The 16,676-nt window shown below is 38.6% G+C and overlaps 1 protein-coding gene across 1 annotated transcript; it reads right to left on the bottom strand.

The window, feature by feature from the left end:
• Positions 1-4,758: 4,758 nt before the first annotated feature.
• hyal6 (hyaluronoglucosaminidase 6) lies at positions 4,759-7,826 on the bottom strand. Its single transcript, XM_028450673.1, has 3 exons — positions 6,891-7,826; positions 5,450-5,539; positions 4,759-5,253 (listed from the first exon to the last, which is right to left on the bottom strand). The coding sequence occupies exons 1-3, from the start codon at positions 7,824-7,826 to the stop codon at positions 4,759-4,761; spliced, it is 1,521 nt and encodes a 506-aa protein (XP_028306474.1).
• Between the last annotated feature and the right edge of the window lie 8,850 nt (positions 7,827-16,676).

Here is a 16,676-nt window from a genome sequence, read left to right as displayed (position 1 = left end):
AGCTACCAGAGCTTCAGCAAAGGTAAGGTCAGAAAATTGTTTGTATTTTACACAGTGAATGGTACAAAAGGAAGGACTGGCTTTGTGGATGCGCCTCACTGAGGCTGTTCTGATTTGTTGTTGTTGTTGTTATTTTTTCCGTGTTTCTGTGTTTCCAACACAAACAACGGATGCAATTTTTCTATTAAAAATCACTTTGTGTGTCTGTGTCTTTAGGTTCCTTCCTTCTGTTTTCACTCAGGTGGTCCTCATTTCCTGACTTTCTTCCCTAAATGCATAAAGGGCATGGAGATTATTTGCTGGAGTATTGTCATTGGGTCATTAGAGTAAGTCAATTAATCATTACGTTAGATAGTTTTTTTTATTTTGAAAGATTACAATTTCATTTAGTGGACGCTTTTACCCAAAGCGATGTACAACACAAGCTGTTAGGTTTAAGAGATTTGCTCAACATCCCACAGTGATGGCCCAGGTTGGATTCAAACCTGTGGCCATCTGATTACAAGCCCACTTCCTTAACCGGTATATATCTTTGTTTTGGTATTTGTTAGGTTTTGGTTTTTAATATCTCTTTTTCCTTTTACTTGGCAAGTGTCAATGGAAAAGAATAACCTAGTTCAGCTCATCTGAGGAGGGATGTGCTGGTTCTCTAATGCATTGCATTTTGTCAAAATTGCGTCTCTAAGTTCACTTTGTGTAAACACATCTGTTTTCCAAGTTCATCCCTGGATTACAATCCCTTTCCAGGTTCTTTTGGACCTCGTAGAAGTCTAATGTCGGCAGGGACTAAACATTTTCAAGAAATGATCTGAACTTTTTACACTTGTGTGGTCTTGTATGAATTCCCACTCTTTTTTTTGCAGAGCAGCCAGTTTTCCTCAACAGTCACACTGTTGTTTCTCAACCACTAACCTACTGCTGCATCTCATGGCTTTCATAAAGATAAATGTTGCTGATTTGTTTATGAAGGATCAAGATCTAAGAATTTCACCATATTCATAAATTTCGGCTTGACACCAGGCGGCTTGGATAGCGGTCCTGTTTCCCTCTTTAATCTTGACATGCTTTAAAGTCTCAACTGATTTGATTCTCTGCTCAACAGCTGAAACATTTTGTACTTTAAACTTTGCAGTTAGAAATATCAAGCAATGTTCTTGTCAGCCGTTTTCCTGATAGTTTGGTCAATCCCGGTATGTCATTAACAGTGATTACATGCTGTTTTTCCTGGCTAGTATGCGGGTTTTGCTTTATAAGCTGCATTTCGTATACCATTGGAAATACACAAAATTTAAATAGTGCAATAAAAACTGGTAATGGAAACACCTGAAATTCGTAAAAACACTCAAATGTCACTAAAAGCTTTTACGCTTTCACAAGCCAGCGGCAGGCAGCTGCTCTGCTCCACAAAGGTTTTCACTTCAGTGCACAAATGCGATTGAAATACTATAAAGCCATGTCACGAAGAGCAAACAAGTCGGTGGTGTGGAACTTATCGGTGTAAATGAGATGCATAAAACAATGCAATGAGACGTATCTGAAAAAAGTTTAATCACGACAATGACGTTTCTATTACCTATGGAAATGCGCAAAATCTAAATAGGTGATCAGCTCGCCCTCCACTAGATTCAAACCTCTCAACCTCTGGCCATTCAGCCTATGTCTCTGACCTCTAGGCCCCAAAAGGAATGTGCATTGGCCAGGAAGTACCTTTTTTATCAAACTGCGGCAGCAAGAGTTCTGCAGTATTGGTAAATTTTTACTAGTTTTCTGTTACAGGGAAAATATATTCCATTATTGTGTTGGACAGTTAGCTTGTAGGCTGTTTCTAAATGTTAAATTGAAGACAGATCAGATTGTACATCTGTTACCATGCTCTCCATGGGCTTTTATATTAATAGGCTTCCTGTAGGTTCTGCTTTGTTATTTAATTTAATTCTGAACCAAGGTGACACGTTCAAACTAAAACCCTTCAAGGTTTAGAAAATTAAACGTTATTACATTTTATTAAATAGCGCCAAATACAACAGTCATCCCACGACACATAACAAACACAACTTTACCGCATAAGCAAGTATGGACGACGATGGAGATGAGAAACTCCCTTTTAACAGAAATAAATCTACTGCAGAATCAGACTCAGAGGTGTAGAAGGAAAGGACTTCACAGTGTCTGGTTGAACCAAGAAACAAAGATCAGAAACCGTCAACGAGGATCCCTTTGAATTTCAATTGTAGATTCTGTCTTTGGTCAATGAGTCCCACCCACACCATGATGTACTGGTCAGTCACAGCAGCACCTTCAGCACCAGGCTGATCCTACCACGGTGCTCCACAGAACGCCACAGGAAATCATTCCTGCCTGTAGTGATCAAACTGTAGAATGCATCACTGTAACCTCATAGCTTGATTGTTGTAAATATCTGTATCATATTTGTATATTTGGATTTATTTTATAAATATCTGTATCATATTTGTATATCATTTGTATTATTATTATTATTATTATTATTATTATTATTATTATTATTATTATTATTATCTATCTTACTTTATTTCTACTACTGTAATGTGTGTGTATCTGATCATTAACGTTTATTCTTTCTTTCATCTTTGTTAAACATTTTATTCTTTTATTTGTGATTTTCTTCTTAAGTGGCTGTAACAGAAGCAATTTCACCCTGTGATTAATAAAGGAATTCTGATTCTGATTCTGAACTTGCTTTCACAGATAAGTAATTGCATGCAAAGATGAACCTTGAAGAGACTAAATGTATACGTTTGCATGTCGTTTCTCATTTCAGCTCTACCTAAACCTTAACATAGTTTTTCTTTAAGGTGACATTTTACCCTGTAATCATGAATATCACAGCCATGCGTTGCTCCTTTTCTTCTTTAATAAACACTTTTCATTGCCAAAGCTTAAATTACAGGTTATTGTTAATGTTAGTGATCATCTTGCTCTCGAAGCATCGGATATGGACCCACTTAGAAGCCTCTGAAGTGTCGTAACAGTTTAGCTCTTGTTAATTGCTTGTGTATGAGCAGAATAAATGTTTGGCCTTTTTCCTTCTGCCTGTAATTAGCAGAGGCATGCAAAGATGATGAAGAGCCATTAAACTCACAATAAACAGAGTTTCTGTTGTTTTAGTCCATATAGCTGAGAGTTTGGAAATGAAGGCCTCACAATGTCCAACAGTTAGACTTTCACCATTAGCAGACGTGTTTAGTCTTTACCTGCGCCGCTTGCAGAATAACTGTCGACTCTGAACTCCAACTGATTACGGTTATTAGTTCAAGTGGATGAGCTAACTGAAGTCTGAGGTTTATAGATTACTGGTTTGAGCTGTCTGTGTGTTCAAGCCATATTGAATGATGAACCCTAACTTTCTCCAGTGGATACACGAGTGTATCCAATGGTTTGGTTAAAGCAGGGTAACATAACAAAGTGTGCAAAAGTGATCCAACTTTTACACATGATGTAATCATCTGTCCTCAGTTTCATTTTTGTTAAATAAATGAAAAAAGGTGCAGGTATGAAATTGTTAGGTTGTGATCTTACTTGGTTAGATAATAACACAGGCAGCTGTGAAGCTGCGGGGTGTATTTCAAAAAAGCTGCCTCTGCTTTAGCACCTTTTTAAATTTTGAAGATAGTTAAACCTTGTTTATGGTTTTCCTTAAGAGATGGAGACCAAAAACAGCTGGCTAGAGGTTCCAGTCTGCCTCATGGGTAATTGTAATTAAAATACATGAAACAGAGACATGCAATGGTTAAAAAATGTAATTTATAATTTTTCTACTGGGGGTCACACTGTTTTAGGAACTGCAAACACACTCACTCACAAAATTGCAGAAATAATGGAAGCAAAGTGCCATTAAGGAACTAGGCCAGCCCAACCTGAGCTATTGTATTTACTATTTATGATTTTGTCTTCATACATTTAGAAGGCCGAGGGGTAACTATTTTCTGTTGTTTGGTTCTAGGTGCCCATGATTAACTGTTTTGTGTAGTCGGTAGGCTTTAATGCACATTGCAATTTTTTTCCATTGTATGTTCAGCTAACAGAAAGCTAAGCAAACTGACATTTTCAGATGGTACATTTACGTAATTGGGGATAAAGTATAAACACTCATGATTTATTGTTTATTATGTCCGTCAAGGGCCTAATATTTTTACCTGCTTTTATTGATTTGTTTGCTTGTAATCAGGATTATGTCAAAAGTACTTAAGGGATTAAGCCAAAATTTTTTTTACTAAAGATAGACCTTATAGCATGGAAGATTCCATAACATTTTGGAGGGAATTTAGATCAAAATACTGATTCTGGATTAGTTTCAAAAATAAAAAAAATCCCTAAAGCTTGTCATGAGCAAAGTTTTGAAAATCCATTACTTTGTGATTGATCGACTTCATGACATTTCCCTTAGTTATGTCGGGTTTGTTCTTCAATAACCCTAGAGTTAGATCATCCAAATCGGATCCTGATTGTTAATTCCATCATGATTGTTTTGGGTGGCCATATATTTTGACCCACTGTATTGTTATTAATGGGGATAGACATTTCATACAAGCCTTTCAAGTTTGAATGATAATGGTACCATGATTAGGATCGCTGATCCAGATAACTGTGATTATCTGACAAAGAGGGTATTTGGTACTTGGCAGAGGCTTGCACTCTTTGAGCGCTCTTGTTATGAATTTGCTGGTCTGAGCCACTTGAGATCAAATTGAGGTGGATGTAGCCTATGACCAAAAATTACTACAGTACAAGACACTTAATAATTAAGCAGAGGCCCAGGAACACAATGATGCACAAGCAAGAGAAATGAAGAGACAGAAAGATCAAGATCTCTCCCAGTAGGCTCATTTCTTGATGATGGGGGTGTGGGGCCGCTGGCTGGGGTGGGAGAGCGGAAGGACGACGTGTGACAGCTTGGGGCATTTCACAGTGAATTCCTGTCCAGCCCTGGAAACACTGGCAGGTGAACTTGTGTTTCATATCCAGGATGTCGTGGTTGTTGAGGTGACCTCTGACGTGAAAACGTGGACCTTTCAGTGCTTTATTACGATTACGGTGGATGTAAAAGAAGCGCGGGTTGAGGTGTAGGTGAGCGCCAGAGTCCAGACTCTTACGAACACATCTTCCATTTTTTTTGCACAGAGCTTTGCTGCACAACTTAGCCGCTGACGTGACGTTGATGACATAATGACCCAGAGGACCATCAATGTATTTCTTCACAGTCAGACAGTTTCTCTGTAGATAATGGAAAACACTGTTATTCCTCAAAAAACAAAAATTGTAAAGCTGTGATGTTTTAATCTTAGACCACCTGTACACTAACTTTTATTTCTCCAAACAATCATGAAAGCAAGTATTCATCACTTTAATCAAATAGTTTAAATATTTAGCCATTCATACAATGGGATGTGTCCTTGTATGGTTACTATACCTGCGATCGAGAGTATTCCGATGATCCCCAGAGAACAACACCTGATGCTCCCAAAGCAGCACTCTCCCCAATGGTGTGCACTAGATCACTCTTTGAGAAAAACACAATCAGTAATTGCTTTTAAGACGGATCATGAAAAATTAGAATAGACATAGGGAAAAAATAGGACCCCAACAGTTTGCAATAACAAAAACCATGTTTAAACAAATGAACGGACTTTGATTTAAAATGATTAGCAACCCAATCCATCAATGTACTGTACTTTCGATGATAAGTCTAAAGCTTAAAAATAATACCCTGTAAATAACTAATGTCAAAAATATCTTTGGAGTTATTTATATCAACTTTTAGCCTCAAAAACACGTAATATTTATTTATATGTGGGCCTCGCCATTTTGGAGATAATAACCAATCAGTGTTTGGATATAATGTTATTGTCACGCCCGAACCTAATGAAAGTATATGGAAAAATAGCATTTAAGTATGACGTTTTAATGATTAGTTACATGTCATCCAGTTCTTTGGAAGATATAACATTATTCCTAAGAAGACCCAGAACCTTACTGTGAACAGATTTTGATGTTGCACTGACCAGGAAAGCAGAAATGGGACTATGGAATGGCAATCAGTCATCTTAGTAGAGATCCATGCATGCCTTCCAGCTGAACAAGAAAGATACCTTAAAATGGGTAAGTCTGCGCTACCATCAAAACTATCGGATGTCTTTAACCTCATGAATCCAGTTGAAGTTAGGTGAGTGGAGCACTTCCTTGACTAATAAATACATGTTGACCTCCACAAGTGTGTATTTGAAGTGCTTTTTATGTGCAGCTTCTATAAATCACCCCTCATTTCTACTAGTAAAGGCTACAAATAATAGTCTTACTTTCAGTTGATCTGTCTTTGGAAGAGTATCCTTCTAAACTTCTGTGTTTTGAATCTTGCTACCTGTCAATCGGCTTGTTTTAATAGTAAAATGCAGGTAATCTCTTATTATCTGTGCCATTCTGTCATTGAGCATTCATGCCAAATGTTTTGCAATGCAGTGAAACCGAGGTTGCATGACCATCTATGGAGAGTATCCAATTTCTTTCCTGAGATTTGAATGGGGAAGCTTCTTGCCAACCATGACAGTAACACCCTATCCAGAGCTGACAGAATGAATCGTGATATTTTGAAGACTTTGATTTCTGTTGTGTGCATGTCTGAGTGATTAGATCTTTACCAGATGATATACACACATTTTATCAAATTAAAGATGTTCACCATGTTACCAATGTTTAGGTAGTTTGAAATTGAAATGTCTTTGCTTCAACCACCATATTTATTTATGTGACAGGGTAATGACATTTTGCAATAAAACTGTTTAAAACCTACAGCTTCAAGCATAGAGGTTGCAGCATGTGGCCTCTTCAATGCCTCACTGCAGACTAAGACTTACCTGTGAAAGAACTACAAAAGTGTATGCGTAGAACGGTCTGGAATAGACAAACACAGGCAGTGTGTAGTCTGTGCGAGCAATGGATGCAATCCTCATGGCCTCCTTCACTCTGTAGTGGACAAACTTGACAGTGTTCGTAGAGGACTTTAGCTCATAGTCAAGATAAATTGATGGATAGAGGGCGGTGCTCTCCTTCCACATCCACATCAGGTGGTCATTGCGAACATGCTCAATGTTGGGACACTCCCCAGTGTACCTTTGAGGGTGCTGCTTGTAGCCATAGTTGTAGCAGTCTGGAAACAGGTAAAAGCCCCACAGCCCATCTGGCCTGCGAGCTTCGGCCAATGCTAAGGTCAAGTTCATGAAAGATTGTCCTGCTCTTTCAAAGGTCTCCTTGGCCTCCTTTTCCACCTTGCTCTCTGGCCAGTTTGGGTGAAGTTTTCGGATCTGCTCCTTGGACTTGTTGCGGTAGATATCTTTAGAGCCCCAGTTTCTGACCCACTGAGGCCTCCAATTCTCCCAGTCAATTACACCGAGGCCCCGAAAGTCCTTGTGAGGGATCAGCTTATCAATATCTGCCCTGGCCTTGCTTAGATGTTTGGAGATGCTTTGATTTTGTGGGAGGCCACCATTGATAGGAACCCCAGAGTTAGAGTAGAATGGGTAGTAGCCCAGATGACGGTGGTAAAATATGGTGACATTGGGTCCACTTAGGGTTTCATTTAGGTTTGCAACAATATCAAAAATACTGAGGTCCAGGTCCACTTTGAACTTTTGTCGACACGACTCAGTAGGAGCATTCCAGATTACAACAAAGGGCCGATGAGGGATCAGCGGTACCCGTGAAGGCTTCATCTGATCACCCCAAACATGCAACTTTATTCCCAAGCCAATCCACAACACAAGCCACAAGAGATGGATTCCCATCAGCACCATGGCCCCCGATACCTCATGGGACAATTGGTGGTCCTACAAAGAGAGATAAGAACAGTTACATAATGAGCTTTAGTGAGCAGAGATAATCGAGTTGGCATGAGAGATGTTCACTGAAGTGAATGCTCTGAATTCCACAAAAAAAGACAAAGACTGCCTGTTCCCTGAAAAGTGCGGGGCTTAGAAAGGGGGGAAAAGGACATTGGTGCAAAGTGATTATCAGGGGGGAAAAGAAGGCAAAGAAAATGAGTGTATGACAGTATAAAATAATACAAAATGTTTGGTAAACTTATGCTGCAGAGTTGTCTCTTGCTAATTATTTGTCAGTTCAAGCCAAAAATGCCACCTTTACAATAATAGGTGTGTAATTTCAAATATATTTTACAAAGGCTGATATGTTTAGTGTCTTCTGTTGTTCCTTAGTATATACACACACAAAGACTCCCACTCCTTGTTAAAATGGTTTTGGTTCCCACTAATTGAACAGCTCATCATACATCCGTGGGTATCAACAGAATGGGACCCAGCTTTTTGAAAACACGCCCAACAAATTTGCTTTTGGGAATGCAGTGGAAAAACCATTCACTCTTCACTGCACTGTAACCAGATCAGAGGTGCAAGAAACCACTGGTGATATGAGGCTTTTCTAACCATTTTTTTTTTCAACTTTTCATGAAATATCTCTGGTAGTTTTCAACAACCAAAGGAATTTGTCCTGCACAGAGAACAGAGTAAAACATTTTCAACAGACTTGCAACATATTTCACTAAGGCTTTACTTATTCAGAAAGGTTTCTTAAAGTTGTGAAAGCCTTTCTAGAGAAGTTTCATAATTCTGCCCGCTGGATGTTTTCTTTCTGGTAACGCTAACCCAAGACAGAGTGTGGTGTGGCCACTCATGCAGCTCTCCAAACCACCAAGGCCAGGATCCTTTGGAAACACACTGAATGCAGACCACATGAAAGGCCCCCCAAATGCATCGTCTGGGTCCAAACTGACGGGAGACTCAGCTCGATGTTTGTCTCAGACAAAGAGGAACTGTAACAGGCAGCTTTACACAGATGATTTGATCCAGCTGAGGATAGAAACTAAAAGAACCGTTCTTATGAATATGTTGGGTTCCTTTGTTTCTTTATAGTGGTTTTCATTTAAAAAAAAAATAAAAATAAAAAAGAGATAAAAATGAGCACTGGGTAATGTCCTTCAAGGAATTTCTGTTTCCTCGAATTTAGAAAAAATTAAAGGTTGACACTTTTCGCTTGCCTCGGGAGTGGTCGAGTGGCCCTCGGTCTAATTTTATGTGGCCCCCTATTTTTTTCAGGAAAAATACACAAAAGGACAACAGAAATGCTTCACAATGAGCAAGACAACAACAAACATAGACAGAATGACTGAAAAACACACAAAATTACTATAAAAAGTATTTGTTCTTTCCTGTATTAATGCTCAGATTGCTCATTATTCTAAATGCTGACATGAATGTTGATCATGTGGCCCTTCGATCAAACAAACACATTTTTGTGGACCCACTGTGATAAAAGTTGCCTAGCTCCGCTTTAGAGAATCCAAATAACCTGAACATGCTTTGAACATTCCAGTTAAACCTGAAATTGAAGACGAGTTCTTCAGAGGACAGACACACTAAGTAACTAGAAGAAAAATGACATTAGGAATCACATCAATATTCCTTAGGTTGCAGGAGTCTTAGAGCAGCTTTAGGACAATCATTAACAAATATTACATTCCTGTAGACCAATACTTTAAACCCTGAGACAGAAGCTGCTTCACCCTGAAGACAAAATACCAGACGTAAACGAAATACCTTTGTTCACAGACCTTCAAAAAAAAAAACCAATGCATGGCGTAACACAGGAGATCCCACATCTCGGGTCAGGACTCAACAGGTAGCCTATATCTAAAGGAGACAGGACATTCTCTGAGTACATCTATGTAAAGAGCTTAATATAGAGGCCATATTTGTTAAAGAACCTCAATCTGTACTCCATTGTGTGTCAACCCCCCAGGGTGAGATACAATCTTGCTGATATCTATAATCCAACCGTCTCTTCACTCCCCAGACCTCTCAAGACAAATCTCACATAACTCATACCAAGAACCATCACCATTTATCTTTTATTTCTTCCGTATTGACAGCCTACTTCTATGATGAGGGAGCGTCTTCTAGCTTTAGAGAAACTCATTCTTGATGTTTATGTAGTTGGCCAAATCCAAGCCAAGATCTATTGTTTTAAATGCAATGTTGAAACTGTTTCAACCACAGTTTATTTGGCTTAATCATGTTCTGGTCTTTTTAAAACAAAAGGGCTTTACTAGTAAATGCAATCTTAGCTCATTTTTCAGCTCTGTCTTCTGCATAGCACAACACAGGAGTTTCTCAGTAAATATAGGTACGTATCCAGTGTTGCCAATTCCTGAGAAGGAAAAGTTGTTATTGGTTGTCCTGGAAGTGGTTCTTGGGTTGCATCATCTGGCGACTAGGTTGATGGTGCTGATGATTGATGACAGCAGAGCAGGGGTGGCTTGTTCAGAGCCGTATGTTGATATAATTACGATTGCCGGATGGAACGGGGTCTCACGGAAGACTAACTGTACTAGTTAGTTTTTTGAGGGTGTGATTTGTAGCTATAGTAACAATTTGGCTAAATTGACAACACTGAACTGAAATAAAACCAATAAAAAAAAGGGAGTCAAAGTAACTTCTAATAATTCAAGCGGTGTCACTGTTTAGTCCAACCTTCAAAATTGCCCACAAGCATTTGTGGTTTGTAAAGTTAAACACCCTGAAAGAATGTGACACTTCAGCCATTGCTTCACACCATTACAACGCTGCCTGAAAATTCAAAGAATGACACACAAGCTGGAGTTAATGGTGTGATAAAAACTTTAGATGTGAGGATGGAGTTGGGGGGTCTCATACTCGCTCTTTTGGTGTTTTCTTTGATCCACTACCATTACATTTAGCATAGTCTGGAAAATATGAAGCTGGCCTTACTTAATGACTCAGCACAAACGTCCAACAACTAGAGACAGAGTGGCTGTCATTAAGCAGCAGCAGCACCACTCACCGTGTGTGTGTGTGTGTGTGTGTGTGTGTGTGTGTGTGTGTGTGTGTGTGTGTGTGTGTGTGTGTGTGTGTGTGTGTGTGTGTTTAGGGGCTCTCAAACCACAGAAACTCTGAGTCAGACTGCTGATTCGACATCCAACATGTTCAAAGTTTTTGTGTAACAAATGTGTCTGCAAGATGAGCCTGTGGTGGACCCGAAAGGACCCAAAATGCCCCCCACGTTTACTGGAACATTGATGGGAAAGGAAATTAGTCTTCTCTTGATAACGTTTTACGATGATGCACTTGGATATTAAATCTGTGATTTGTATAAACAAAGAAGAAAAGAAACCAACTGAATCTGGAGATGATTTATAAGGATGAGAGCTCGCAAAGTGAACTTAAAAAAATTATTGAACTTACACAAAATAAACAAAAAATTGGGTACTTACTCACTGAAATGTAATACAACTCATTACACTAAAAGGAGAAAAGCGTTTGGCCATAACTGTTTTTCAGGGTATTAATACTTCAGCATACCAAGACATTTTGGACAATGTGATGCTTCCAGCTTTGTGGGAACAGTTTGGGGAAGAACCTTTCGTATTTCAACTTGTATCCAGGGATGGACTGGGAACAAAATTCAGCGCCGGGCATTTTCTGTCCAGACCAACCAAATACATTATCAGAGACACCATGGAAGCTGTGATACTCAACATGTGGCTCTTTGTTTTAATTTTAAATATCATTCCCTTAGAAATCCTTTAAAGGGGAAACTAACCCCTTTTTGCCTTTTCTCTTTGCCATTTTGTAACTTCCTTTGTCCCATTTTTGCCCCTTTTTAAAACATTTTTGAGGCTTTAGCTACCGTTTGCCAATAAATATCCTTTTTTTTCCTATTTTTTGTCTATTTTTGCAAGTTCTCTTTGACACTTTAATCCAATTTTTGGCCATTCTTTAATTTGTGGCCACTTTTCATCCCAATAAGCTATCTTTTGCCCAATAAATTCCCCTTTTCCCTACATTTTGCCTCTTTTTGTTCTAAATTTAAGCTACCATTGCATATCACTTGGTTCCTCTTTATTTGACAATTTTTTGCAACTCTTGATTGCTTTTGGTCCATTTTAGTCACTTTTCACCCTTTTCTTGCCACTTTTGAACCATATTTGGCTCGCCTTGAGAAGCCACACCCAATTCCTTACTTTTTTTAGGAAATTGGTAATTGCCTGTATTAAACATTGAATGATACAAGAAGATTAGGAAGGATTCCAAGCTAATATTTGGCCACCTGTTACCATATCTGCCTCCACTCGCTTCGACCGGACCTGCCCACTTTGGGCCGACAGAAAGAAGGTTTAGTCCACCCCTGACTGTATCCCAGTGCTCAAGGATAGGACCATAAAAACTTGGACCTCAACCCTGTCCAGCACATTTGGGAAGAAGTGGAACTATAGGTCTTCTCTTCCAATATCACTATTTTCATAAACTTCAGGTAATAATTCAAACGAAGTAATCACTTTAGGGAGATGACAAGAGGGAAAATATTTCCAATAGTTTTCTTTTTGAAATATGAATTAAATAAATGGATGATATGTTGATGTTGAGCTTATTTAATTGCAATTTTTTAGGGATTAATTTTGGGACCGCACAAAAATATTGTGAGAGCCACGTGTGGCCCCTGGGTTGTCAAGTTTCCCACGACATTTAACATTCTTCCATAGCAGCACCTCTATTACAATATTGATTTGACTAAAGGGTTAATATTATGCAATTAATTAGGCAATCCTCAGCTGAAAATAGCATTCCCTTCAATAGTTAAGTGTGCAGGCCTGAACATTGTTTGGCAACATTGATGGGAAGGCTTACAGGAGCAGATATATGGTAAATGGACTTGATTTATATAGCGCTTTATCCCCACACTGAAGCAGTCGCAAAGCGCTTTACATATCAGCTCATTCACTCAATCACTCTCACATTCACACACCAGTGGGACAGGACTGCCATGCAAGGCGCTAGTCGACCACTGGGAGCAACTTAGCGTTCAGTGTCTTGCCCAAGGACACTTCGACACATAGTCAGGTACTGGGATCGAACCCCCAACCTCTCGATCAGAAGACGACCCACTACCACCTGAGCTACGGTCAGGAATAGGTATAGGGCTCTCTTGTACTGTAAGTTAATGTGTTTATTGTATATTCTCTTTTACCCTTTGTGGGTTATCGCAGGGTGATTTCTTCCTACAGTCTGAAACCATGACTTTGAAAAAATGTAAACGAGTTTGTGCATATATATATATATATATATATATATATATATATATATATATATATATATATATATATATATATATATATATACACGTGTGTTTGAGCCCATAAGAATATGGTAAACAGTTGTTGGTGTACCCTCTGTAATGCCTTTAGTAGGCTAGCTTCCTGCACACTTTAACTCCATACATGATATACAGGTATATACTCTATATCAGTCGTTCTCAAACTTTTTTAGGCTTTTGTCTGACTACAACATTTTGCTTAGAAAACTATTTAAAAACAACTATAGAGCATAATGATGGAATGAACGAGTGATGGCACAAATTTTAAAGTATCTTATTTGGTAAATAAGCAGAAAGAAACAATATTTAGTGCAGTGGTTCCCAACCTTTTTTGGATCGTGACCCCATTTTGATACCAAGAATTTATAGTGACCCCAAAGACATTTTTTTTTAATTCCTTTTTTAACATGTTTGAGCTCAGATTATCTTTTTACTGCTTTTTAGTTGAATTAGATTTATATTTCACAAAGTGGAGGTATAGAAATACAGTGAATAAAGATTGTGTGTTGTTTTAACCAAAAAAGAATAATTATCAAAACATTTCAAAAATCCATTTCAATTTTTCAGAAATGTCAGACGATCCCATTTAAACACAAGGTGACCCCACATAGGGTCCCGACCCCAGGGTTGAAAAATTGCCTCCTGAATAGATGATTTATTTCTATAGTTTTTATTTTCGGTCACCTTACACCTGGGAGGAACCAAGACTGACAATTTATTTGTTAATTTTCAACTCTCAAGTACCCCCTGGAGGGCCATTACGTACCCCTATGGGTACATGGACCCCCATTTGAGAAACACTGCTCTATATATCTCCAATGCACATCTCTGGTTGCACTGCTAACATGATCTAACTACCGGTAGATAATTTGGAGCCTGCTAAGCCCGTTATCCTCCACCACACTGACACCCACTGATTATCTCATTATTCAGGTTTTGCTGGAGTCATGATTCTGTTCTAGTTAGGCTCTAAGGCTATGGCTTTCACTGCAGTATTTTCCAGATGGGATTTGAGCATTTTATTAACACGGGCACGCACGCGGTGCTTGGCTGGATTCGGAGTTTTACACGGTTCACTGCAGTTCCGTTGCTCTGTTTAACATTATGCTATTCAATTATTCTTAACCTTCGCCAAAAGTATGGTTTGCCAAGTTTTGCACAGCTGGATTGGATTGAACTAAATTGTTTGGGTAATATCGGAGAAAGATCATAGACATGGAATAATTCACCACAACGAACCATTGGTTTACCACAACACATTACCAACAAACCCTTCCTTTACAGGACAATTAACCCAATATAAAGGCTGACTTTTATTTATTAATACATCCATCTATCCATCACATTTCTGTATTTATACAAAGAACAACTACACCAAACATGTTTTTGAACTCAGAAGCATCCCTAGGCAAGGCAAGGCAAGACATATTTATTGGAATGGCACATTTCATACACAAGGTTACTCAATGTCCTTTCCGTGATAAAAAAATGAAACATTCAGACCGAAATTATAAAATCCTAAAATCAAACACAGTTTTTTAAGAAACACGATTAAACAACAATAATCACTTAGAAAAATACTCCATTAACAGCAGGCCTAATTTAAAGGGGCAGTATTATGAAAAAAATCACTTTATAATGGTTTTGCTACATTGATATACATCCCTTTAGCCTCATTCAGAGGGCCAAAGTTGAAAAGGTTCTGTTTCCTGCCTCCCTTGTGACACATTTTGTAAAACTCCTGACAATCCTTGTTGATCCTACCCTATATAAGAATGTGAGCTCCTTCCTCTCAATCTATAGGTAAAACAAACACTGTGCTTTAATATAGAATATACATTATACTTTATAGTCATATATGTAAAGCTACATACATGAAATGTGTTCTCTGCATTTAACCCCTCCCTGAGAAGCAGTGAGCAGCCACGTTGTAGCACCCAGAGCAGTTACTGTCAGTTCCGATTTTAGTATCTGTTATACCACCTCATTTTGCCTTTGAGATGATCTGACGTGTTTGTGACTCAATGCGATGCAGCGGTTGGACAAAACAGTGGACTATCACCTTGAATAATCAGTAGTGGTGAGGATGACAAGAAAGCGATGTTGTAGCTCTGGTGAATGTTTGTAACAGCTGAAACAGCTGACTGACTCTGCTGCTGATGTGATTAACACACGCTGAAGCAGCATTTGTCGGACTCACAATCACAAGAGCCGCTTAAATAGCCATGTTTTTTACTGTAATGTTTTTTGTGTAAGTGTGTGGATACACTGGATAGCAAAAGAAAATTGCTATAGTGATCAGCTGTTGTGTAGAGTTGGCGTCTACAGACACGCCCACTCATGCATATGCATGGTGGCCCCAAAACAGCCTGTTTTTAGAAGTGTCATTAAACTGACTTTTCAGAGGGCTACTGTTGTTGTTGGGGTTCTTAGAACCAATGGAGATGAGTGAAAATAGCATAATACTGGACCTTTAAAGAAGCTGGAGCATGGTGCTAGCGATGCATGGAAGAGTGCTATTTCCATCGTGTCAGTTTACCTCTTGCCTTTGTATTTTAATCCCACGTGCTGTAATAGTTGTAAAATGTGAATTTACCAGATAAGTTATCCTCTTTAGAGTGCAGAGGCATCTTCTGCTCATTAGCTTTCAGATAGGTAGCCAGCAAACACGGATGAAAATGTGCTGCTGGGTTTACCTCTGCTAAATAAATAAATAAATAAATAAATAAATAAATAAATAAATAAAATAAAATAAAAACTTGAAAAGAGGTAAACTAGAGTATTCACTTTCAAGCTAACTACATCTAGGGTGACAAACTCCCGGAAAACTAAATATGGAACTAAATCAATGCCCTCTGCTGTTAGAGTGTAGCATTGCCACATCAAACTGTGCACTATGCCTGGGGGTCTGAAGTTGAGTTTCTAGAATTATGGGCCCCCAGAGGCTTGTCGATTGGTCATAACTCAATAAACTGTCACCACACTTTTTATCGTGTTGCTCCAACATTTGAATTTTCCTTCTCGGGATCATTAGAGGTCTTTTCTTTTCCACATGTTTTTAAATTGAAGGAATTTCATGGGTGGAAGTTAGTTGGTACAAACTTTTTGCCGTAATAAATTGCTGATAAAGCATTCAGAAATTGCTATTTTAAAAAAAAAGATATTTTTTCTTTGAAGTGTTTGGCTTAAAGCACAGTTTATGTTTAACATGAATAATAATTCCTATTATGTAAATAATGACATTAATGAAGCCCACCTTGCCCCTATCTTTATGGTTAAGGATAATTTAGTGAACAGTTCAGTTAACAGGAACCATTAGGAGTGTTTGGTTCACTTACCTTCCCCTCTGATGCAAACAGTGGCGCCAGTCAAGACTTCCTGAGGAGGACTTTCTTATCTTTCGTTGATTGACTTTCAAACCGGGTCAGAAAATGCTGTCGTCTCTCTGCCCTGTCTCA

Source organism: Gouania willdenowi, chromosome 6 (genome assembly GCF_900634775.1).
Source record: "Gouania willdenowi chromosome 6, fGouWil2.1, whole genome shotgun sequence".
NCBI lineage: Eukaryota > Metazoa > Chordata > Actinopteri > Blenniiformes > Gobiesocidae > Gouania > Gouania willdenowi.
The sequence above is the reverse complement of the archived record's forward strand: the minus strand, read 5'-3'. Positions and strand labels throughout refer to the sequence as shown.

Excerpts from the sequence above, each read along its gene's own strand:
- hyal6 (XM_028450673.1), bottom strand. The coding sequence starts at position 7,826 with ATGGTGCTGATGGGAATCCATCTCTTGTGGCTTGTGTTGTGGATTGGC. Across the intron at positions 5,540-6,890 it reads CTTTTGTAGTTCTTTCACAG|AGTGATCTAGTGCACACCAT; the intron begins GTAAGTCTTAGT and ends TTTTTCTCAAAG. Across the intron at positions 5,254-5,449 it reads CGGAATACTCTCGATCGCAG|AGAAACTGTCTGACTGTGAA; the intron begins GTATAGTAACCA and ends CATTATCTACAG.